The 23532-nt window shown below is 59.4% G+C and overlaps 1 protein-coding gene across 6 annotated transcripts; it reads left to right on the top strand.

Moving 5' to 3' along the window:
• The first annotated feature begins 2000 nt into the window (after positions 1-2000).
• On the top strand, positions 2001-15815 carry ZBP1 (Z-DNA binding protein 1). Of its 6 annotated transcripts, XR_013554472.2 has the most exons (9): positions 2001-2408; positions 5516-5737; positions 6281-6346; positions 6723-6896; positions 8112-8276; positions 9867-10073; positions 11064-11297; positions 15017-15172; positions 15302-15398. XR_013554472.2 is itself a non-coding variant. In XM_078443920.2 (8 exons), the coding sequence occupies exons 2-8, from the start codon at positions 5383-5385 to the stop codon at positions 15541-15543; spliced, it is 1443 nt and encodes a 480-aa protein (XP_078300046.1). In that variant the 5' UTR covers positions 2101-2408; positions 2655-5382; the 3' UTR covers positions 15544-15815. The 6 variants fall into 6 exon arrangements, 5 of the variants coding, with proteins under 5 accessions (XP_078300046.1, XP_078300045.1, XP_081651492.1 ...); XM_078443920.2 differs by lacking the exon at positions 15017-15172 and having other exon boundaries at positions 2101-2408; positions 2655-5737; positions 15302-15815; XM_078443919.2 differs by lacking the exon at positions 15017-15172 and having other exon boundaries at positions 2101-2408; positions 2612-5737; positions 15302-15815.
• Positions 15816-23532: the final 7717 nt, after the last annotated feature.

Below are 23532 nucleotides of genomic sequence, written 5' to 3'. Positions count from 1 at the left end.
TTTGTTTGTTTGTTTGTTTCTGGTGCCTAAAGTTATATTGCAAAGATGCATCATGTCACATTTTCCAACTTTGGCCGCCCTTGAGAGCACCGAGTGTTAGATGGGATGTGCTTTATCTTATTTATCTTATTTATTGTCTCTGTTTTATCATTAAAGAAACCAAGGCCCAGTGAGGCAAGGACCCAGAGCTAGGGAAGGACAGGGCTGTAGCTGACCCGCCTCGGAGAAGAAGGCACAATCCTTGTCTGGGTGCACCTCCCAGGGGTGCTTGGCTTTCCTACTGGTTCCTGCTGCTCCAGAGCCAGTGTGCAAGCCCCACGTGGCTTCAGGATGGGGCAGGGAGGGATGGGGACACAGGGGGACAGGGGCGTGAAGGGACAGAAAGGGGCCATCCAGGGGCACCTGGGTGGCTCAGTCGGTTAAGCATCCGACTTCAGCTCAGGTCATGATCTCACGGTCCGTGGGTTCGAGCCCCGCGTCGGGCTCTGGGCTGACCGCTCAGAGCCTGGTGCCTGCTTGGGATTTTGTGTCTCCCTCCCTCTGCCCCACCCCTGCTCATGCTCTGTCTCTCTCTGTCTCAAAAATAAATAAAAAACATTTTAAAAAATTAAAAAAAAAAAAAGAAAGAAAGAAAGGGGCCATCCAAACACTGTCCAGACAGACACAGGCCATGAGGGTGCCAGCCTCCACCACTGAAGCACAGCTCGACCTTCCAGAAGCGAATCTGACCCTCAGGATTCAGCCTGACCTGCAACCCTACACAGGCGCCCGGCTGGAGGCTGGGGTCTCAGGCCTCTACCCTGAGAGGTCAGCAGCATGCAGGGAAGGAGCCAAAGAGCCCGGGTAAGAGAGGCCAGGGAGGATGGGCGGGAAGCCCAGAGCGGGACCAGAGTGGGACCAGACGGAGTCGGGGTTTCCCTGGGAGATGGTGACGGGTGGGAGGTCCCCCTACATCAATGAGACCACGAGCGGCCCCGGGGTCCAGGTTGGTGATCGAGCGCCACCTGGTGGCCCGTCGCGGCACGGCGCCCCCCACAACCTCCCAATGGGGGCTTCCCCAGAGCCTCCTCCCTGAGGGCGCCTCCGCAATCACCCTCCACACCCCCGTTACCCCGCATTTAAAGTCAATATTGCCGATTCCTAGGCAGAAACAAGTTTTCGGTTTTACCCCAAAGAAGAACAAAGCACCATTGCAATTTCCTGTTGCTACTGAGCGTGTCCCACGAGGCAGGGGCAGGGCGCAACCTCCCCTGGGACGCACGCCCGGCCCCCAGCGCAAGGCTGTGAGTGATCTGGGTGCCCTGTGGGCGTGGGGACTGTCCCCAGCTTGCTCTGCAGACACCGCTCCAGGTTGCTGGGGCAAAGTCCCCCGAGGGCAGGGCTAGACCCTCCCCAAGCCTCTGCCGCTGGGACCCAGAGCCCAGAGACTTCCAGGGCTGAGTTCTTGCCCCTCCTGGCCGCCTGGCGACTGCAGGTCCCGGTTTTCCCTTCTACTTCCTGGTGAAGAACAGTGGCTCGGAATTACCTGGGAATCAGTGGCCCCTTTGAAATAAATGAAAGTGATGGGTCCCTTGCCCCGGTATGTGGGTGCCTAGCTGGGCTCATGAACGGAGACGGCCCCCGGGGAATCTGGCCAAACTGTTCAACTGGCTCATCCCCTTCAGTCCTCGCTAGGACTTCCTGATGCAGCTACGTTTTCATTTAGCCCCATTTTACAGATGAGGCAACCGAGGCACAACTAGGTTCAGTAACTTGTCCAAAGTCGTACGGCCAGTAAATCGTGGGGCTGGATCAGAACCCAGCCTTGCACGAGTGACCCCCTCTGACCTAAGCCTCAGTCTCCCCTCTGGGAAAAGAGATCAGGATTGGCCCCTCCCCTGGGGCAGTGAGAGGGGCATACAAGATTGGAAAGCGTGTGGCAGATGCTCATTAAAAAGAGCCGTCATTGTGATACACAGACGAATGGTTCCAGGTGCCTCGGCCCATGTGTGGGCGCCAGGGTGGGCCGCGGTGGGTGCCCAGAAGGTCCGGAAAGCCCCGTGTTTCCGGAGAATGCGCCGGGCTCGCCAGTCTCAGCTCCTTCCTTCCAGCATGTAGCCGGAGGCCTTGCTCAGCAACTCTCCTTTCAATTTTGTTTCTTTCGAAAGCCACACACAGGAGTTTCGTTTTCTTTTTCACCACAAAGCCGATCGGGGTGACTAGGCCTGTTTCTGGAGCGTGGACAGCAAACACCCGGCCAGCTGACGTGTCATCCCTTCACAGCGGCGGACGCACGGAGTTCAGCCACGCAAGCACCCCTCGCCTCGACCCGGCCCCCCCTCTCCGAGCCCCCCGCTGTCCCCAGGTCTCCGGGCGTCTCGCGGCGGCCACCAGCATGGCCCAGGCCCCCGAGGACCCTGGCGAAACAGGTACTTTCTTCCTTCTAAGGCATAGTGGGGGTTCCCAGTGGGACTTGTGCTTCTCTTTCTGGCTCCTTTCCTTGGCCAGATCACAGCAACGGTAGCCGACCACACATCCCTAAGCGCAGGGGTCGGGAGAGAAGAGGCGGGCCCAGGGACCGGTCGGGGAGGACCTGCTCTGCCCCGGTTAGTACCGTCCGTGCGCATTTCAGGAGCCCTCAGGGGCCAGCGCTGTGAAGTTTGCGTTTCATACAGGAGATCACTGCGACCCGCCACCACAGCCGACACTGGGCTCTGAACTCGTGTTCGTTTTAAGAAATAACGAGTTGCTTTGAGAAGAGGCATCCGGGGACACCTGTGGTCCCCTTCTTCCTCAGATACCCCTTCACTCCTGGAAGAACAGACCAAGGAACCGCACGCTGAGCAAGTGTTGTGTGCTAAAGGGCTTGTGGGCTGTGGGCTGTGGGCGGTTTTTTCGTTTTGTTATCATTAGCTCATTTACTCCTCACTACAATCTTGGAGGTAGCTGCCCTTTTTTTTTTTTTTTTTAATTTAAAAACATTTTTTTTTTTTTTTACATTTATTTATTTTTGAGAGACAGAGAGAGACAGAGCATGAGCAGGGGAGGGGCAGGGAGAGAAGGAGACACAGAATCCGAAGCCGGCTCCGGGCTCCGAGCCGTCCGCACAGAGCCCAACGTGGGCTTGAACCCGCGAGCCGTGAGATCGTGACCTGAGCCGAAGTCGGACGCTTCACCGACTGAGCCACCCAGGCGCCCCTGGGGTAGCTGCTCTTGGCCCCACTTTACGGATGGAAAAAGTGAGGCACAGAGAGGCCACATAGCCAGCGGATCGCAGAGCTGGGGCTCAAACCCAGGAAACCAGCCGTCAGGGCACCAAAAAGAGGAAAAGCGGTGTGCTGGGGAGGGGTGCCACCACGGTGCAGCCCAGGGCCGGGGCTGCTTTCCAGGTTTCTGTTGTATGTCCCCCCAGGGGACACGCAGGTACTCACCACTCAGTAGCTGCACTTAACTTCTCCCTTCCAGGTGTTTCTTTCCTTACCAACTTGTCACTTACACCTCATCCGTTTTGCAACTTCCCATGTACAGATTCACCAGCCGGAAGGCCCAGCACAAGAGGCCAGCCAGCCCTGCGGACTTGGCCTTCACTTTGACCTGCTTGGGGTGGAGGTGGAGGGAGGCGAGGAGGCCTACGCAGGGGCAGGCTTTTCAAGAATCAGAACTCTTTTCAAGACAAGGCAGAGTCAGGCTTGCTGTTGACTGGCTGGGGCTCTCCGGCCGCTGGAGGCAGAACTTGGCAGGTGAAGGGGGGTGGGTGTCCCCAGGTGTCCCGGCTGCACTTCACCTGCGGCCGGCAAGGACGGACATGTCTGACCACAGGGCAAGCCTCACGGCCCAGCTGCGGAGGCAGCAAATGCATCACCCCTTCCCTGACCAGTGTTGCCACCAAGGAACCCGGGAAAAACCCAGAAGGCAGATGGGGCTGTTGCAAAGGGCCCCGGGTCTTCCCTGCGAGGGTCTTGCTTTGCATTTCTCTTGGGCACTTGGGGGACAGATGTTTCCTGGCAAAAGCTGAGGCTGCTGCCCACAGGGCTCCCTCCAGCTCACCGGGCATTGCGTGTGCCCTGCTTTCCTCTGCCCACAGAGCAACCGGCTTGGGTTTGTGGGAGCCTGTCTGAAAGCAACAGGGGCCATTCAGAGCCCCTGGGGTTCTGCTTAGGGTCGCTAAGCTCAGAAGGGGAAACAGAGACCCGGGAGGGATCTGCCCGTGCCCTGCCCTGGGTCCTCTGGGCGGACATTTGTCCCAGCGGTGGGTGGAGCCACTGGGTCACTCGTTTATTCAAATGCTGTTTCCCGAGCACCTGCTGTGTGCCCGGTGCTGTGCTGGACACCAGAGGTGCTACAGTGGCCCAGCAATCACAGCAGGGGGTCCCCGGAGCCATTCTGCAAGGGCCCCACCCCGCATACACAGCACCCCACTCCCCCGGGCATCCAGGACGGCTCCCCACAAGAGATGGTGTTTGAGCGAGACCCGGAGGCGGAGTGGATGTTGGGGGGCGTAGAGAGGCGGGAGGGTGTTTCTGGCAGAGCGGGCACTACGTGCAAAGGCCCGGGGGTGAGTAGGCTGGAAGGAGCACGAGGGCTGCTGAGTGAAGGGTCCGGCTGCCGGTGGTGGAATTGCCATCCTCTGGGAGACGGAGGTGAGGGATGGGCGGGGGTGGGGGGCACAGAGGGAGAGAAGGGATTCGAGAGAGCAGGGAACAGTGTTTCTAGGCCTCTCTGGACCTGGGCTTTGGGGAGAAAGATCCGTTTCCGAGCGTCTTTAGCTTTCTGGCTTGGACGACCACCACCACTGACGTGGAAGGGGAGCCCCCGAGGACGGACAGAGGGTGCAGGGGGCGGTGACAACAGGCCCAGGAGGGACTTTGCCTCCCTCCCCACTTCTTCCTGCTCCTCTGCCCTCAATCTACCCCACCCTGCCACCTTCCGCTCCCCTGTGCTCTGAGGATGTCTGAGGGCTGAGTCCTCCCCTCCCCCCACACCCCGCCCCTTGCCCTCAGGCGCCCACACCAGGCAGAGGATGTTCAGAAGGCTGGGGCGCCTCTCTGGCCATCAGCCTGTCTGGCCAAGGTCCTTCCTTTCTTTCTTTCTTTCTTTCTTTCTTTCTTTTCTTTTTTTATTTGTTTTAATGTTTATTTTTGAGAGAGAGAGAGAGAGAGAGAGAGAGAGGGAACTCACGAGCAGGGGAGGGGCAGAGAGAGAGGGAGACACAGAATCCGAAGCAGGCTCTAGGGCCGGGGCCATCAGCACAGAGCCCGACGCGGGGCTCCAACTCACGGACTGTGAGATCATGACCTGAGCCGAAGTCGGACGCTTACCTGACTGAGCCACTCAAGTGCCCCTGGCCAAGGTCATTTCTGAGCAGCCCATCTGCCCGTCACCGAACAGAGGCGTTGTTAGTGAATGTCTGCTCGGGTCTCCGCCCCTCCCTCTGCCCTGGACCCCTTGCACGGGGACACCCCCGCCCCGAGCTTCCGGCCCCGGCTTGATCCAAGGGAGGCTCCGTTCTCTCTCTGCCCCCCTCTCCTTCTCCCAGACCTCGAGCAGAGGATCCTGCGGGTGCTGAGGGACGCTGGCTCCCCTGTGAAGTCCGTCCAGCTGGCAAAGGAATGCCAAGTGCCCAAGAAGAAGCTCAACCAACTCCTCTACCGGATGGAGAAGGAGTCGAAAGTCTCCCTGGCGGGCCTGGCGATGTGGCGCCTGGGCGAGGGAGGGACCGGAGAAGTGGTCCCCACAGAGCCGGCCCAGCTCAGCCAGGGTAACTTGCCCCCCGGGGGTTGGGGTGGGCCCAGCGCGAGCAGTCCCGGCAGCGGACGAGCGAGGTCCGGGCCTGGGTTCAAATACGGGCCCTGCCCCTCGAAGGTGCGTGGCATCCCCTGGCCGTGCCTTGATTTCCTTTTCGGACCACCGGACGTGACAGCAGGCCTGCTGCACGGGGTTGCCAGGGGGCGAGGCGGAAAGGGCCCAGCCTCCTGACCGCGCGAGGCAGGCACTCAGCAGAGCCTGAATAGTGACGATATGGGCACGACGACGATAAGAATAGAACAGACTTAGCTCCTCCGTAGTTCTGCGGGGCAGAGACCAACAGGGCCGGCTTTCGTCAGGCGCCCACAGCGGCTGACAGTGGAGACGGGTGGAGGGCACTCCTGCTCTCCGCCCAGAGAGGTGGGTCGGCCCAGGAGAGGCAGGGCGGGTCTGGAGGCAGACTTGTTCGGCCCTGGACGCGGAGGCCACCTTGGTCCCGTGGAGTCCCCGTCCCCTCTCCTGCCCCTCCACCCCCCACCCACCTTTCTTTCTCCAGCGGCGAGGCCCCAGCAGGACGCAGCCGCGGTTCCAGAGGAACCTGACCCTCAGCTCAGCAAACAGCGTAAGCACCCCCGTTTCCTTTCAGCTGCCGGGGCCCGGGGCCCCTGACCCCAAACCCTCCTGGGCCCCTCGAGATGTTACTCGTGCCCCACCCACCGAGGGGTCCCCACACGGTATCCGGGGGGGAGGTTCAGCCCGCACAGCGGAGGACGCGCGTGGCCCAGGCGCCATCTCTCCGATCAGTGGCCGACATCCACTGCCCGTCGGCCCCCGAGCCACAGAACGACCTCCGTGCTGTGATATCACCACGTCCTGCAGACAGGAAACTGGGCACAGGGGGTCCGGGGCTCCCCCACGTCTGCACGGCCAGCAGACAGTGGAGCAGATAGATTCAAGCTCCGGGGTCCCCCTTAACCACCCACCGCCCTGCCTCGCAGAGAAAGCCATCTACAGGTTTCTGGAAGGCGCTGGGCCCTGTAAGGCCCTGATCATCGCCCGGACCCTGGGAATGAAAACAACAAAAGAAGTCAACCCAGACTTGTATGATATGAGAAACAGGCACCTTCTGAGTCTTGATGAGAAATCAAGTCTGTGGTCGATTTATCGACCAGGTAGGTCCTTACCTGCTGCGCCCAGGTAGGCGGGGCAGGGTGGTGGAGAGAGAGCGTAACATCCGACGCTTGGTCCTTGCCTGGGCGCCCTGCCAGCCCCACCTTCCTTGCCAGACCTTCACAGAGGCTTGCAGGGGTCTTGCGGATGGATCACTAGAAGGCGGCGCCAGGAGGGTGGGTGTGCTGGTGGGAGTGACCAAGGAGGGCTTCCTGGAGGAGTGGCCCGAGGTTGCAGCTGCAGAAAGCAAGGGGCCAGGAAGGGAGGTGGCCCGCTCCTAACTGTCTCAGCCCCGGGATGTGGGGCTCACCCTGAGTTAGCTAACAGTTTGCTAACAGTTTTCTGTCAGCACTTTGCCCAACGTGCAGTTTCGAAGCTCCTGGAAGGGAAGGCTGGGCTCAGACACCCACAGGGTGTGGCAGGCGCGGGGCCCCGCGTTCGGGGTCCACGAGGATGTTCTAAGTTCTCTTACCATCAGAAGAAAAGCTGAATATTGTAGTAGTAATAAATGGTGAATCACGACCCCAGCTTAGATTATATCTGTCTCTCATCCCAACACAGTCGTGAAATGTAATTTTGAATATTTTTTATGGAGAAAGGGACCCACAGAGACACAAGAGCTGAGGGGCCGCAAAGGTGGGACGTGACCCTGTGTGCGGAGGCGGCAGAGGCCCCGGCAGGTGCCCACCTGGCCCCCATGGGACTGACACCCAGCTCACGGCCCCCAAAGGGGGTCTCAGCGTCCCTGGCATGGTCGCATGTGACAGGGCCAGATCTTAAACACTCGTGAAAACTCTGAATGCTTAAAAATGTCCGGTGAGCCAAACAAAGCTTATCCAGTGGCCAGAAACAGCCCGTAGATGGCCACCTTGCGGCCTTCTCTAAAGGGAGAGGGGTCCTGGGGCTCAGGGGACGCCCGCAGAGGAGGAGGTGGGCAGTGAGGCTCCCGGGAGCCTCCTGAGGTCGGCAGAAGACGCACAGATAGGGTGACCCGCTGTGGTGACGTCCAAGCAAGGCTCATCTGAGACCCCTGCGGGGCTTGTTAAACACGACGGCTCCTGGGTCCCACCTTGGACCTACTGACTCGGGACCCCCGGGGGCTGGGGACGTGGGGGAACCTGTGTTTTAACAAGCTCCACAGGAGATTTTGTTGCGGCCATCGGTATTTGGAACCCCTGGAGAGATGCAGAGGGCTTGGGTGGAATATTATTTTGCAGATTGTGGAGGAAGAAGCGAGTCCCCTGCGATTATTTACCAGCAAAATCCAATCAACATGATCTGTCAGAATGGACCAAATAACTATATTTCCATTGAGAACTCGGAAGACATCCAGATTGGACACGGGAACGTCATAGTGAAGCCGACCGCCTCTGGGGAGAATGGTGAGTCCTCTCAGAGGCACCTTCAGAGGGACCCGTAGGGGCACCTGCTCCCTCTGGGTGGGGGCCGAGAGGGGGACATTCAACCTTTTTTATTTTTTAATTTTTTTTAATGTTTATTTATTATTGAGAGAGAGCATGAGTGGGGGGAGGAGCAGAGAGAGAGGGAGACACAGAATCCGAAGCGGGCTCCAGGCTCCGAGCTGTCAGCACAGAGCCCGACGCGGGGCTCGAACCCCCAAACCACGAGATCATGACCTGAGCTGAAGTAGGACGCTTCACCGACTGAGCCACCCAGGCGCCCCCGGGGACATTCAACCTTTGAGGAGAAAGGGCAGCTTTCACATCTCCAAGGTCATCCCTTACGGCCTTCCTGAACATGAGGAAGTCTTCCTGCACACCTGGATCAAACCTCTCCTGCTTTCCCTTCATCCCGATAACCTTTTGCCTCCGTTTCAATGGGATCTGATATTTTTCCACGAGACATAGCTTGGTTCACTCTCCTCCAGTAGAATGTCACAAGGGGTCATTGTAGTATTTTGTTTGTTCTAAGACACCCTTTCCCCCCACATTTTAACGGCTTAGAAACTGGGATGCACCTGGCCAGTGGCGTCCTAGTTTTGATAAAATACAATCCCGCAGAAGAGTGTTTATTCCATGCCAGGCCCTGGGGTGAGAGGGGACGGGGCCACCTCTCGGACCAGCCGTGGAACACGAGGGACAGCATCAGCCCGAAAGCTGGAATACTCCCTGTGACCTCAAGACAGCCCTTCCCCACTCTGGGCCTTGGTTTCCCCAACTGTGAAATGAGGAACTTTGTTGTAGAATCTGGGTCAATGGTTCCCCAACCTTAGTCCTCCCAGTTTGGGCCATGCCCGTGTCGGATTATTTTCTTCATGTTGTTAAATGGTTTCCCTTTTTATCTACTCAAATTTATTTTATGATTTTATCTTAAATATTTTAAAAAATGTTTAGTTTTGAGAGAGAGAGAGACAGACAGACAGACAAAGGATCCAAAGTGGGCTCTGTGCTGACCGCAGAGAGCCCGAAGCGGGGCTCGAACTCAAGGGCCGTGAGATCGGGACCTGAGCCGAAGTCGGATGCTCAACCGACTGAGCCACCCAGGCGCCCCACTCGAATTTATTCTAAAGTGAACTTTTATAGCATTACGTGAAGTTAAAAACCAGGCCGTTTACCATGAAAATAAATACTGAGAAAATAATGTCAGGGCTCTAAATGCTCAGTGTTGAGGGGGCGGTAAAGATATGCCAGCACCTGAGGACACCTGCCCCGGTGGGGTCAGAGGGTGGAGGGCACTAGGGGGCAGAGGCTGTGCTCACTGACTGGGTTTTCGAGTGCCCGGGTGACGCGAGGCCCCAGTCATAAAAACCCGGGGACCCCCACACTGACTGCTCTGCTGGGCCCCCCTGCTCTCCATCAACAGCCTGAAATGCTCATTCCCAGTCTGGCAGTGGCCACAAAGAATTCAGAGGCCTGTCTTCTCCGTCCAGCCAGGACTTTGTATGTATGTGTGTTAGGGAGGTGTGGGCAGAGGGTGGGTGTCAGAGGTCATGTTGTTGTGTCCCCTGCTAGGTTCCGTGGCTCCCCTCCACCTCCCTCCAATGGCACCAGCTGATCTCCCGACGCAGAGTTCCCCGGCTGCAGCCTGGGCGCCCCAGGACATCCGCTTGGAGAAGTCTGTGCTCAGGCGGGTGCTGCTGGGACATGGCAACAAGATGAGCCTTACCAGTGCCCCGGCCGAAGGCCCGGCTGCCTGCAGCCCCTCTGGCATCCCCCCAGGTAACCCATCCCACCCCCACCCCACCCCATTCAGCCCCTCGCTGCACGGAACATGAGCCAGTCTTTGCGGGGAGAGAGGCATGATGGGAAACTCCTTTCCTTCCACCAGGAGGCTGTCCCACAGAGTAGAGCAGGTGGGGTTTTTAGAGCTCGCACTCAGGATCCCATTCCCCACCACCACCCCCGCTCAGGAAACCTCAGTTTCTTCATCTGTACAACAGACACAGGGCAGCAGAGGCCAGACCAGCTGAGGCAGAGTCAGAGGAGATGGCCAGACTGGAATGGCATCTAAGGAGGGTAGACAGGAGTCATCTGAGTACCAGATGCCCTACTAAGCACTGTCGATGGTGACCAGAGAGCCCAGGCTAAGTCGTCCCCAGCCCTGGTAGTCCAGAGACAGGCCAGGGATGAAAGACAGCAAAGAGGCCGGGGAACACCAGGAGGAGACTTTCCAGAAGTGGGCAGGCCGATGAGGTCGGGGAGCTCCGTGGGGACCGGCAGCAACGGCCGCACCGGGGAGCTCGGTGGTGACCTGAGGACACAGAGGAGGTGGGAGTAGGAGGAGGGGAGACCGTGAGCAAGTCTTGTCCAAAGTTTGGATAGGAAAGGGGCCCGGTGGGGGCTGGGGGAGGCTGGGGACAGGCTATGGTTGCATGAAGGTTTTAACCAAAGGTGGAGGCGGCATTCCGGAGCTGTGGGGAAGCCAGCAGCAGAGACGGGAGCAGGCGGCAGGAGGGGGCCGAGTCCCAGGGGAAGGGTGCAGGTGGCACCTGGGGGGCAGTGACTGCCAGCAGTCCAGGCTGTGTGTAGAGGCACCGAGGGAGGCAGGGTCTCTGCTGTGGACCAAGCCTGGTCTGGCCCACCGGGGGGACCTTCAGGGAGGCGAGCGGGCCAGGGAGGACTTGAAAGCCAGGCTGGGGGGTCAGGGCTCGGGGGCCACCATCCAGCTGCTTGTGCAGCCCTCCTGACATCTCTGTCTCTGACCCACAGTCTCTGCCACCACTGTTGGCTCAGGAGCTTCGTTCAAAATTCCAGGGTCCAAACCAGGACCTGACTGCAAGGCGGATGGGACCCAGAGAGTCCACATCAGTTCGTGCTTCCTTGAGGACACTGCCATTGGCAACGGCAACAGAATGACTGTCATCTCAGGGACAGCTGGTCCAGGAGGAGGTGCAGAGCCTGAGGACAGCAGAAGGGGCCCTGAGGAGCTGGACAAGGATGCAGGTGAGCCTGGGACAAGGTGGGCCCTGTGTTCTCTCTCTCTCTCTTTCTCCCATCCATCCATCCACCCACCCACCTATCCATCCATCCATCCACCCATCCTTCTACCCATCTCTCCATCCCCCCATCCACTCACCCATCCATTTACCCATCCATCCATCCATCCACCCACCCACCCACGTACCCACCCATCCTCTACCCGTCTCTCCATCCCCCCGTCCACTCACCCATCCATTTACCCATCCATCCATGCATCCATCCACCCACCCATCTGTCCATCCATCCACCCATCATCCACTCACCCACCTATCCATCCATCCATCCATCCATCATCCATCCATCCATCTATCCATCCACCCACACATCCACCCACCCATCCATCTACCCACCTATCCATCCATCCATCATCCATCCATCCATCCATCCATCACCCATCCATCCATCCATCCATACACTCATCTGTCCATCCATCCATCCATCATCTACCTATCCATCCATCCATCCACCCACCTATCCATCCATCCATCCACCCACCCACCTATCCATCCATCCATCCATCCATCCATCCATCCATCCATCCATTTATCCATCTGCCCACCCATCTATCCATCCATCCACCTATCCATCCACCCATCCATCCATCCATCCATCCACCCATCCACCCACCTATCCATCCACCCACCTACCCACCCATCTGTCCATCCATCCACCTGTCCATCCACCCATCCACCCACCCACCTACCCATCCATCTATCCACCGACCCACCCACCCACCCACCTATCCATCCACCCACCCATCTGTCCATCCATCCATCCAGCCAGCCAGCCAGCCAGCCAGCCACCCACCCACCCACCTGTCCATCCATCCACCCATCTGTCCATCTATCTATCCATCCATCCATCTATCCATCCATCCACCCGCCCATCCATCCACCCATCATCCATCCATCCATCCATCCATCCATCATCCATCCACCCATCCACCCACCCACCTACCCATCCATCTATCCACCCATCTGCCCATCCATCCAGCCAGCCAGCCAGCCACCCACCCACCCTCCTGTCTGTCCATCCATCCACCCATCCATCCATCCACCCATCCATCCACCCATCCATCCACCCATCCATCCACCCACCCATCCATCCACCCATCCATCATCCAGCCAGCCAGCCAGCCAGCCTCCCACCCACCCACCCACCTGTCCATCCATCCACCCACCTGTCCATCCATCCATCCATCCATCCATCTATCCATCCATCCACCCATCATCCATCCATCCATCATCCATCCACCCACCCACCTACCCACCTACCCATCCATCTATCCACCCACCCACCCACCCACCTATCCATCCATCCACCCATCCATCCACCCATCCATCCACCCACGCATCCATCCATCCATCATCCATCATCCATCCATCCATCTACCCATCCATCCCTCATTCATCCACCCACACACCCATCCATCCATCCACTCATCTGTCCATCCATCCATCCATCCATCCATCCATCATCCACCTATCCACCCACACACCCATCCATCTCATCCGTCCATCCACCCACAGTCATTCTCAAGTCTCCCATTTCCTGGTGTCTGGGAGGCAGTAGAGGTCATAGCAGAGAGCAGCTCTGGAATCAGTGTATGCAGTGAAATCTTTTTAGCCAAGCGACCTAGCCCAGCACTTAGCTCTGGCCTGTTTCCCATCTGTGACATGAGGATTGTAATTGCCCGTGGCTTCTGGTTGTGGCGAGCACGGGGTGAGCTCTGTAGGCAAAGCCTCAGCCCTGTGCCTGGCCCTGCACGTGCCTTCAGGCAGCGTCCAATATCATTACCATTGGTGTTATTTTAGGCCTCATGGGAAGCACTGGGGCGCCACAGTGAGTGAAGCTCTGTCTCAGAGAGAGGTTAACCTCTCCCTGCAGGGTGGCCGCCACCTGCTGGAGGCTCAGCACACGTGCAAGGTGGGGGGAGGGGGATGTCCTGGCTGGCGGGAGGCACAGACCCTGGTTTCTTCCACCTCGGTGCTGTCCTTGTCTGTGGGCAGAGAGGCTATAGAGGGCCAGCCATTCCCCTTCGACCAAGCACACCCACGCTCCTGGTCTCAGTCCGACGGCCTGCCCTTGGCCTCAAGAGGGGCTGGGAGGTGTCACCTGCGCCCCGCTGAGACTCAGAGGAGGGGGCTCCACGGCCAACAGGACGACACGGCTGCAGTTAGCCGCCTAGCCACAGCTCCGGCCCCGGTTGTGGGGCCAGGTGACTTCAACTCTGCTGCACAGGCAGGAGCAAGGTGGTGGCGGCAGGGGGAGGGTGTCCCGGTCGGGGGACGAGCGTGGGCAACAGGTGAGAACAGGATGGCGGGTGAACCGGAGCGTCATTGTGACCCGTGCACGCTTCGTGGGGGGCAGAGGCCAAGGCACAGCTCCAGGCCCCAGGGAGACGTTGGCACTCCTTCAGGGCCACGGGGAGCCACGAAGGAGCTCTGAGCAGGAGAGGGTATGGCAGGATTTCTGCCTTCAGTGTGAAGGAAGGATCAGGAAGGAGATTGCAGCTCTTGGCTCTCTGGGATTGGGACAAAGGCGTCTTACTGTCCCTGTCGTGGTCGGAAACCCTAGACTGGCTGGTGACTGGTGCCCTAGCTGGCATCCACCTGCCCGGGGGGCATCTGTGCTGGATGCGAGAGGGTCCTGCCATCCTGATGGCCGGGACCTTGAGCTCCCAACAAGGAGGGGAGTCAGTAGGAAGAGGGCACCCTCTTCCTCACTTCCTGGAAACCTCCATAGAGGCACACAGGAGCCCCAGGGGTCGTGGACCACCCCCACGTGGTCTTAGGACTGGCCAAGACCCTCTCGATGGAAGGAAATTCAGCCTTCCGTGTTTGAAAAATTTTGTCCCTCCCCAAGGGCTAAGCAGTGGCGCTGACGAGGCCTTATTCACTCTGCACCCCTACCCACCCTCCTCGCTGGCCTGAAGAAGGTCTAACGTCTCACTCAGGTGACGGGCAGGATCCCGTCCTGAGAAGTGTAACGTCTGGCAGGTTTTCCTTTTCGGGGGGTGGGGGGTGGGGGATGGTTAATCACAGACCGTCAGTGCCGTGGACTGTGGCGCCCTCTTTGGGGTGTCTGTGAGCTGAGGCGCCTGGATGGGCCGTCAGCAGGGGCGCGGGGGGCTCTCGGCTGCCCGCCTGCCCGGCTCGCTGCTGTGACGCCCGGAAGGGTGACATGATCTGGGGACCCCGGTGCGACGTGGAAAAGTGGAGCTCCTTGTTCAACGTCCGAATCTCAAGACACAATGGAGCTTTTTTTTTTCAATTTTTTTTAATCTTTATTTATTTTGAGAGAGAGAGACAGAGCACGAACGGGGGAGGGGCAGAGAGAGAGGGAGACACAGAATCGGAAGCAGGCTCCAGGCTCCGAGGCATCAGCACAGAGCCCGACGCGGGGCTCGAACCCACGGAACGTGAGATCACGACCTGAGCCGAAGTCAGACGCTCCACCGACGGAGCCACCCGGGCGCCCCAAGACACAATGGAGCTTTAAACTGAGTGAGCACTGGGTCCCTCTGAACGCAGGCCCAGGCCACGTGGCTGTGAAGCTGGCCCTCCTCGGAGCCTTCTGGAAGACGACCCCTCCTCTGTGCGGTACTCCTCGGTCGCTCAGACCACTGGGTCTTTCCAAGAAATGATGCTGCAGCCGCCTGAAAGCTTCTTCTGTCTTTCCAGTGTTAGGAAGAAGCAACTCACTCCCTCATTCAGCACTTCTGCCCCTGTCCCCGCTCTGAAACGCTCGCTCACCTGGACTTCCAGCCAGGAGCAAACCAGATAAATAGTCCAGGAAGGACCGGAGACAGCTCACAAAGCAAGAAAGACTGTGGCACTGTGGGCAAACCAACAGTGAAACCCGGGGAGGGGCGGGCAGTGCCCTGGTCCCCAGCGAGCCAGATCGCTTGGTTATTTGAGGTGAGGGGGCCCGGGTGTCCCTTTGGCAACAGTTTCTGTCTTCCCCAGGACCCCTCTCCGAAGGTGCGGAGCCCAGAAGGGAGTTCCCTCCGGACCCGGCTTCCTCCCTCGGCACCAACGTCTCGAAGCTCATCTCCCACCTAGAAGCCGTGACTCTTGAAAGCAGGGATCCCCACAACGCGGAAGACGGCGGCTGGGTGGACAGAACCCCAGACGTGGCGTCCCCGGGGGAGGTCGAGCCCAGAACAGACAGCCAGCCTCTCTCGGAAAGAGCAGGCGAACACCAGTGAACCTCCGGTACCATGCTTTCTGGGCTCCGTAAATGTCCTTTTCCGCCTTCTTGCCTCCTGACACGCAAGTGGCGAGGGTCAGCGTTTGGGCTGGGCCTGGCCTGGGGCTGGGTCACCTCTGTCCCTACCACCACCTTAACCTGCCTTCCATCGTGGCTACCCACTCTCCTCTCACTCAAGACCTGACTTCCTCAAGGCCCGTTATGGCTGCCTGACCTCTTTCCAACTGGACCTTTCTAGAACTTCCCTACCTTGACTTTGATCTCTCGGCCCTTCTTTTTTTTTTTTTTTTAAATTTTTTTTTTCAACGTTTTTTATTTATTTTTGGGACAGAGAGAGACATAGCATGAACGGGGGAGGGGCAGAGAGAGAGGGAGACACAGAATCAGAAACAGGCTCCAGGCTCCGAGCCATCAGCCCAGAGCCTGACGCGGGGCTCGAACTCATGGACCGTGAGATCGTGACCTGGCTGAAGTCGGACGCTTAACCGACTGCGCCACCCAGGCGCCCCAATCTCTCGGCCCTTCTTAGCTGAACTTCCAGAAAACAGATCCCTCCCGTCCGGGCCCCAGTGGGAGTCACTGGCCAGCCTACGGGCCAGGGGACCTCTGCTGGCCAATCATCAAGGAATGTTTGTCTTACGCCAGCATGGTGCTCGCGGGTGGACGGGGTTCCCTTGGAGGGGTTGTGGGCGCAGTGGCATTTCCAGAACAAAGGAACGGAGTGGGGTTGGTTCAGAGGACACTCGCGGAGGGATGATGGGAGGAAGACAGAGAAGGGTAGAAGAAGGTGGCGGTCAGCCGGGCAGGGCCACTGTGGACTCGTGTGTTCCACTTGTTACACCCACAACGTACACAGCTACACGTGCACTGCCCCTCCCGATGCCACGCCCGTACGTCACTCTCTGTTGTGTTAACTCTACTGGACCACGACTGTCCAACGCCCAGGAGCCACGTCCCCTGGGGCTAGCATCCGCCTGGGTGGAGGAAGGGCTGGCTCATCACAGAGACTCAGTCAAGGAGGTCACTGACCAGGGGTGCCTGGGTGGCTCGTCGGTTAAGCGTCCAACTCGATTTCGGCTCAGGGCATGATCTCAGGGTTTGTGGATTTGAGCCTTGCGTCCGGCTCTGCGCTGACGGCCGCTTCGGGTTCTCTCTCTCCCTCTCTCTCTGCCCCTCCCCGACACGCTCTCTCTTTCTCTGTCTCCTTCTCTCTCAAAATAAATATATATATATTTTTTAATGTCACGGAACAAACCTTTATGCCTTTTCAACTTGGCTGGAAAGATCTTGAGTTCCTCGACACGTTGATCGGTGCCCGGACCAATACATAGCACTTCCGGTATGTCCCCTAAAGGGGACGCGTCCTAAGGCATTGTTTGAGCCCCTGGATCCAGCCATTCCTGAAGCAGGCTCTATCTTTGCTCCTGTCCATTAGATGAGCCCATGTGTCTGTCTCCTTAGTGTGGAAGTCCGCTCCAGGCGGATTTCAGTTTCCCAGCGTGGTATGTCCCTCTCACCTCTTGGCTATTGGAAAGCTCAGGGTGGGGGCCAGGAGCACCGCTTTCCTTTCCAATAGCCAAGGCCAAGGTGGATGGCTTTGGTCATGTGACCACCTCCCAGCTGAGGTCATTAGCCGGAGCAACGGGATGCTGTGACTGGCCGACTGGTGTCACATGATCTATCCCTGGCACCACGATGGGGGTCGGTCAGCCACCCCCAAGTCACCTGGCTTGAGGGCGTGGCCAGTGCTCTAAAGTCACAGAAAAGGGACAGGCGCGGAGCTCAGAAGTCCACCGCATCTCCCCCGGCATCGGCCGGTGAATTCCCTGGGCACGGGGGCCTGGTCTCTCCCCTCTGCACCCCCGGTGAATGCTGGACAGACCCCCTTCCCTGTGCGCCATGCGGCCCGGCCCTGGGGCTGCCGGCGGAGGGCGACCCAGCCCTGACCGCGGTGAGCACTTCGCAGCCGGCGGGAGAGGCGGGCATCGCCATGGGTCCCGAGCAGCACTAAGCACAGGGGGGTGGGGGAGGGCGGAACCCCCCCAACACACTGTCTGGAAGGTCCCCCAGGCTCCGTGAGCCCATTCTCCCACCCCTGGCGGAGCGAGGTCGGGTGGGGTGGGACCACGGGCGGGGCAGACGCCCGGGACCGGAACATGGGACCTCGTGCAGAGCTCCACCGGGGGTTGGGTGCTGGAAAGCACGATGCAGAGAAAACCTGCAGGAGGTTGGCTGGAGGGAATCAGGTGCCCGACCACGTGTGCCTGGGCCTTTGGGCTCGACCCTGAGAGCTGTACAAGCCCCGCCCTACCTGTCTCCCAGGGACGACCTGTCGTCCCACGGGCTGGAATTGCCCGGCCTGCTGGGGGACAGTTCTCTCTGCCACCGTGCTGACCTGGGGCCCCCAGATCATTCCCCCCGCCCCCGGGATATCCGCTTTGCCCACATGCCACGGGGTCTAAGGGGCTGGAGATCGGGTTTGGCTCGCTGCTTCTGGCATCTTCTTTCGTCTGTGGCGAGCTGAAAACGGCTCGCCTCCAAGTCTGCCGCAGGTCTGCGGTTAACCGGGCCCCGTCAGCGGAGGATCCAGGATCCTCGGTCCGCACCGCCAGCCCCCGGCCGGAGCGCTCCGGGTCCTGCGAGATCTCCCCTCTCTGTAGAATTAATTCGCCCGTAGACACGCTGACAAAGCACTGCCAGCGGTTAATGGGGCTGGAGGTGAAGGTCAACGCTGGGCTCTTCAGGAGAGAAATTAACTAGCTACCATTACTTGGCCGGAAATGATGAAGTCCGCGCAGCCCCCGCCTTTTGTTCTCACCAGCTCTCCACCCACGCAGCCTCCCTTCCTCCCTGAGCGGGGCAGACAGAGTTTGCAGTCCCCGGACTTGAATGGGGGGCAGTCTGCTGCATGAGTCAGAGGTGGTCTTGCCGAACCACCGCAAACTGCTCACAAATGCAATTCTGTTTTCTCGTCCAGCTTCCCTGCTTGTCTCGGGATGAGCCCAGGTGGGACCCCTCACCTGGGGGGCGTCAGCCGACAGCCCAGGTGGGGGACTCTGAGCAGCCAGCAGTCTAGGGAGTCGTTCGGGAGCATCTTGGCTGTGACAGAAACGTGGCTCACCTAGACTTACCAAAGAATCTGTTTGCTCGTGCCACTGGGAAATCAAGAGATAGGCAGCTTCAGGAATGGCTAGATCCAGGGACTCAAGCATTACACTGAGGCCTCTCTCTCTGTCCGTCTCTCCGAGAGACTCTCTCCATGTGTCTGCCTGCTGCTCAAGGCTTAGGGCCTGCGAGTTTGGCAACTCCAGCAGAAAAGGGATTCTTCAAGCCAGATACCGCGGGTAGGATGTCCCGGAGAGGGTTCGGATTGGTCAAGCACCGGTAACAGGCCTGGGGCGGCTTGTTAAGTGGAGCCCACGCCCCGGGGCGGAGCCTTCCAGATTCTGAGTCGGAAGGTTAGCCAACTGCCCAAGGTTAGGAAGGTTAGACAGTTGCCCAAGAGGTAGAGACGGGATTTGACCCCAGGCCCCTGGGCTCCTAAGCCAGTGCTCTGACACCTGCTCCTGGAGAAGCAGTTTGGGCCACAGCCACCGCCTGGCTCTCACGGCCCGGCTTCACTTTTTGTGACACGGGATTCCCTCCCTCTCTTCCCCACCCCCACCTGGGACCCTATGGCTTTCGTTGCCCTCAGTGGGCTCTCCACGAGCGGCTGGAGGAGCGGCCGGCTAGGAGGGGGGACGGAGGTCTGGCTGCTACCCATTTGGGCCTTGAAGCCCCCAGAAGGCCCGGCATCATCTGGGGGCAGTACAGCCAGGCCCGTCTCCCGGTGGGAGGTGCAGGGGTGCACAGACACAATCTGGAACGGAGGCCCTCCCTGTCTGTGCGACCTCGCCCTCAGGTGCCCCTGTAACGGCCCGGAGCCTCAGCCTTCTCCTCTGCAGAATGGGCCGGGGAGGCAATCGAGGCACGTTTGCTAGAGGGTCAGACGAGATGGTGCCGAGTCACAGCCAGCCGGGCCACACGCGCACGGAACTCAGCACGGATGGTTCCCCCTCAGGGCCCGTGTCACCCACATCTCCCCTCTGCCAGGGACACGTGGCAAAAGTCTGCAGACATGTTTGGTTGTCCCAGAGACAGAGGGTGGGGTGGTTTCCTGTTACTGCTGTAACAAATCGCCATGAAGGGGTTCAAAAGAACCCGGGCTTCCTATCCGACAGGGCGGAGGGCCAGAAGTCCCGCATGGGCCCCGCTGACAGGTCAGGGTGTCGCAGGGCGGCTCCCTCTGGAGGCTCCAGGGAGAATCCGTCTCCCGGCCTTTCCGGCTTCCCGAGGCCACTTGCGTTCCCTGCTGGTGGCCCGTCCTCCACCCCCGACTCAAGCATCATCGCACCTTCCGCTCTCCCTCTCTTTCTCACCCTCCGTCCTCCTCTAAGGACCCTTGGGATCCCACGGGCCCCACCTGGCAAGCTGGGACCATCCCCCCCCACCATCTGCACGAAGTCTGCTTCACGGGGTCGCAGCTTCTGGGGATTAGGGCAGGGACATCACTGGGGGGCATCATGCAGCCCCTCCCCCCACAGCAAAGAGCCACCAAGCCCCGATGCATGCGGAGCCACACCGAGAAAGCCCACCATAGGTGACACTGTTGTTTCCATCATTAACATCATGAAGACAGAACCATGAGTGGGGTGTGGCATTGCGGTGCTAGGAGTAACCTGAGTGTAAACCTCAGGTAAACCCCGGCGGCTCTCGGCCTCGGTTTTCTCCTCTGTAAAATGGGCAGGAGTAAGGACAGCACCTTATCCACAGAGTTTATGCCGAGGTCTTACACTGTGACTCAGCTCAGGGCGCATCTAACAAATGCTGGTGTCCGGGCTCACCCCAGACCGACCCAGTGTCTGGGGCAGGGGTGGGGGGTGGGCAGGCGTATTGTTAAAAGCTTGTCCTGTGGTCCCACGGAGCCCTCCCCTCCCCCCCCCCCCCCACCCCCCGACGCTGAGCTGTCCAGGGCTGACCCCAGGTGGGCACACCCAAGATACCAATGGGTCACGGCCGTAGTTGTGACCCCGGCAGCCCCCTCACCCAGCGTCACGCTCTGTCCGGTCTCTGTGACAAGAGGGCATCTGGGAGGACAGGAGCCAGAGCCCAGAGGGCCCAGCCGGCCAGCGCAGCAAAGCTGGTGCCCCGCTTTTCACAGCTTTGGGCCGAGCGCCCTCTGGTGGCCGCGAGCTGCAGCACGCGCTGGGCTCGGGAATTGCCAGGGTCCCAGCTGGGGACCAGGCCGGGGGTGGATATGCGGCCCCATTCCCTCCCCCAAAAGTGGCCAGACACACAACGTTCTGCCTGCGACTCTGGGCGGGGGGCTCACGGCGCCCTAAGCCCCTCTGCAGGTCCCCGGTTAAATTCCTGCTCTGCCTTCTCATCAGGGTCTCCCTTCCCACTTAGAGCCCCAAAGGCAAAACCCCAGTGTCGGGCAAGGGCTGATGGTCTCTCGTGGGGAACGTTCCTGCAAGCTGGGACCCCTGGAAATCCCCAGCCCAGCTTCTGCAGGGGCCCCAGGGATCTCACCTGAGACCACGCCTGTGGCCTTGCAGCCCCGAGTCCCTACAACAGCTGCCTTTTCCAGTTTCCCGCTCGTACGGACTCACTCAATCCTTCCGTGTCGCCCATGACGAAGGGGATTCTTACCCCTTTCACGTGGTAAAAACACTGAGGCACAGAGAGGTCAAGCTACTCTCCCAAGGTCACACAGCCCGGGAAGAGCCTGCTGGGATTTTAAACCTAGGAGGCAAAGTGAGTGAAGACAGCCCAAATGGGGGCGGAAGGAATCGTTCGTACATGGAGGGCCACGTGACGCTTGGGAGGCGGGGAGGTGGCGCTGGGGGTGACAACCTCTCGGAGCACACAGCCCACAGGTCCTCACGTTGGCCCACCACGCAGGTGGACCCCCCCCCCCCCGCAACGCCACCGGGTCTATGTACAGGGCGGGGCTCAAGTGAACAAGCTCGGGGCCACCCTGGGGTCAAAGTTCAGCCCCACACGTCAGTGTGTAAAAGGGGATCGTCGTTCCTTCCTTTCAAATTCGTTTTCAGGATGAGATCAACATCTGGCTCACAGGAGACCCCGCGTCAGTGTTGTGCACTGCACATTTCTGAGCCACCCACACCTTGGAGCTCCCTCCCCACCTTGCCCTCCTAGACGGCTTCTTCCTTCTCTGACTCCCGGCATCGCCCCTAGTTTTACCTGACAGTCGGCTGGGCCGGGTCGGAATCGGGATCTGCCTGCCCCTGGCGATGCCTGTCCAGACCTGGAGGACAGCAAGCCTCCCGCTCTGGGCCTGTAAGGCAGTGCTTTAAGAGGTCACATGTTTAACCCTGACGATGACCCCATGAAGTGGACAAACTGGGATTTTGCCCATTTTACAGATGAGCAAACTGAGGCTCAGAGGAGCAAGCTCACCGCCCAAGATTAAAGGCAGATCTGACTGGTCCCCTCTGTGCGTCCACTCCCTGAGTGTCCCTTACGGGCACCCAGGACCCTCTGACTCCAAAAGGATCCTGGGGCAGGTCACGGAATGGCTATCGAGCAGACATTGGGAGGCCGGGGTGGGCCCGGTCCCCAGCGCCAGGATGTTTGGCCCCCAAGGTGGGTTTCTCAAGACCCCCCTTTGCGTCACGGCACCAAAGACTCTGAAGTTTCGATCTTCCTCAAGGGAAGCAAAAGCAAAACCAAGAAATTCTGGAAAACTCACTCGGCTCTTCTAAATGCAACCGCCCAGCCCCGGACCACTTCTGAAAGTGTGCGCTGCTGCTCCGATTACGTGGTTCGAGAATGTTCCCTGACGCAGAACGAGATCCACACCCAGCGGCGCGTGGGGAACGAGCCCGGGGGCCACAGAGCTCCCTGTGGGGCGTGATTCACTTTTCCGATGAAAGAACGTGTGCCTGCAGGTGTGGGGCTGTGAGGTCCCAGGTGGTCAGTTTCTTTCGGCTTTTTCTGGATCTTCGACTTTATCTGCGGGGCACGTGTGCTAACTGGGTAGCTACAAACACCTACAAGAATGGAGATGATGGGCGGGGACAGGCCCCCCTGTGGCCTGGACACTGTGGGCCGTGACCTGGGCCGTGGCCCTGCCCCTGGCCACCAGGTGGCGCTCCAGAACTACTTTTGCAAACGGAGCCCCAGCTGGGAACTAACTGGGCAGTGGGACAAGGGGTCACGGGGTTCCACTTCTCTGCCTCAGTTCAGCCCAGGACCCCTGGGGCGGGGGCTGGCCCTGGAGGTCCTTTCCAGGGCCGGAACTCTGCATTTTAAGACCCCCCCCCGTCCCTACCCTGTCTCTGTGGACCGTGTGGCTGTTCCTCTGCCGAGCAGGGGTGACCACTCGGCTCATCTGTTGCCCCCTGCCCGGAAGTGTGTGTCCTTGGGTGCCTTTTTGTCCAGTCGCTGCGGGGGTCACTGGGGTCTATCTGTCCTGGCCCAGGACCTTTGCACATGCTCTCCCTGCAGCTTCCTTTCCTTGTCTTTTCTGGCTGGCTCGTTTCCAGGGTCTCATTTCACAGGTCTGAATGAACGAATGAATGAATGAACGAACGAACTCCCACAGGGGACTGATGTCCAGTGGGGGCTGGAAACCTGGACGATTAGCCTACCGTTCAGACCCTTTCAAGATCTGGCTTCGCCACTTGTCCTCACTGCCTTATACCTCGCCCCCGCATTCGCTCCCCAGACCTGACCAGTCCAGAAACATCCCTTTCCAGCCTCTGGGCCTTAGCTTGGGCCGTGGCCTCCTCCTTTCAACTCTCACCGTTCAGGCCCCACCCAGCCTCCACCCTCACCGCGGAGGCTTCCTGGTCCCTTCCCTGAGTCCACAGTGACTTCTCTGTCCTATGAATTCCATGCCACAGTTTGTGGGGCCCTCCGCCTTCAGCCCAAGGCACTGGCTGTCTCCTCAAGTCGGGCCGTGCTGGGGCCCAGCCCGTAC

Source organism: Panthera onca, chromosome A3 (genome assembly GCF_046562875.1).
Source record: "Panthera onca isolate mPanOnc1 chromosome A3, mPanOnc1 haplotype 2, whole genome shotgun sequence".
NCBI classification, from domain to species: domain Eukaryota; kingdom Metazoa; phylum Chordata; class Mammalia; order Carnivora; family Felidae; genus Panthera; species Panthera onca.
The sequence above is the reverse complement of the archived record's forward strand: the minus strand, read 5'-3'. Positions and strand labels throughout refer to the sequence as shown.

What these genes read in the sequence shown, in the direction of transcription:
- ZBP1 (XM_078443920.2), top strand. Translation starts at nt 5,383, where the DNA reads ATGTCTGCTCGGGTCTCCGCCCCTCCCTCTGCCCTGGACCCCTTGCAC. An exon ending in GTGGTCGATTTATCGACCAG is followed by an intron (nt 6,897 to 8,111) that starts GTAGGTCCTTAC and finishes ATTATTTTGCAG; the next exon opens with ATTGTGGAGGAAGAAGCGAG. An exon ending in GGAGCTGGACAAGGATGCAG is followed by an intron (nt 11,298 to 15,301) that starts GTGAGCCTGGGA and finishes TGTCTTCCCCAG; the next exon opens with GACCCCTCTCCGAAGGTGCG.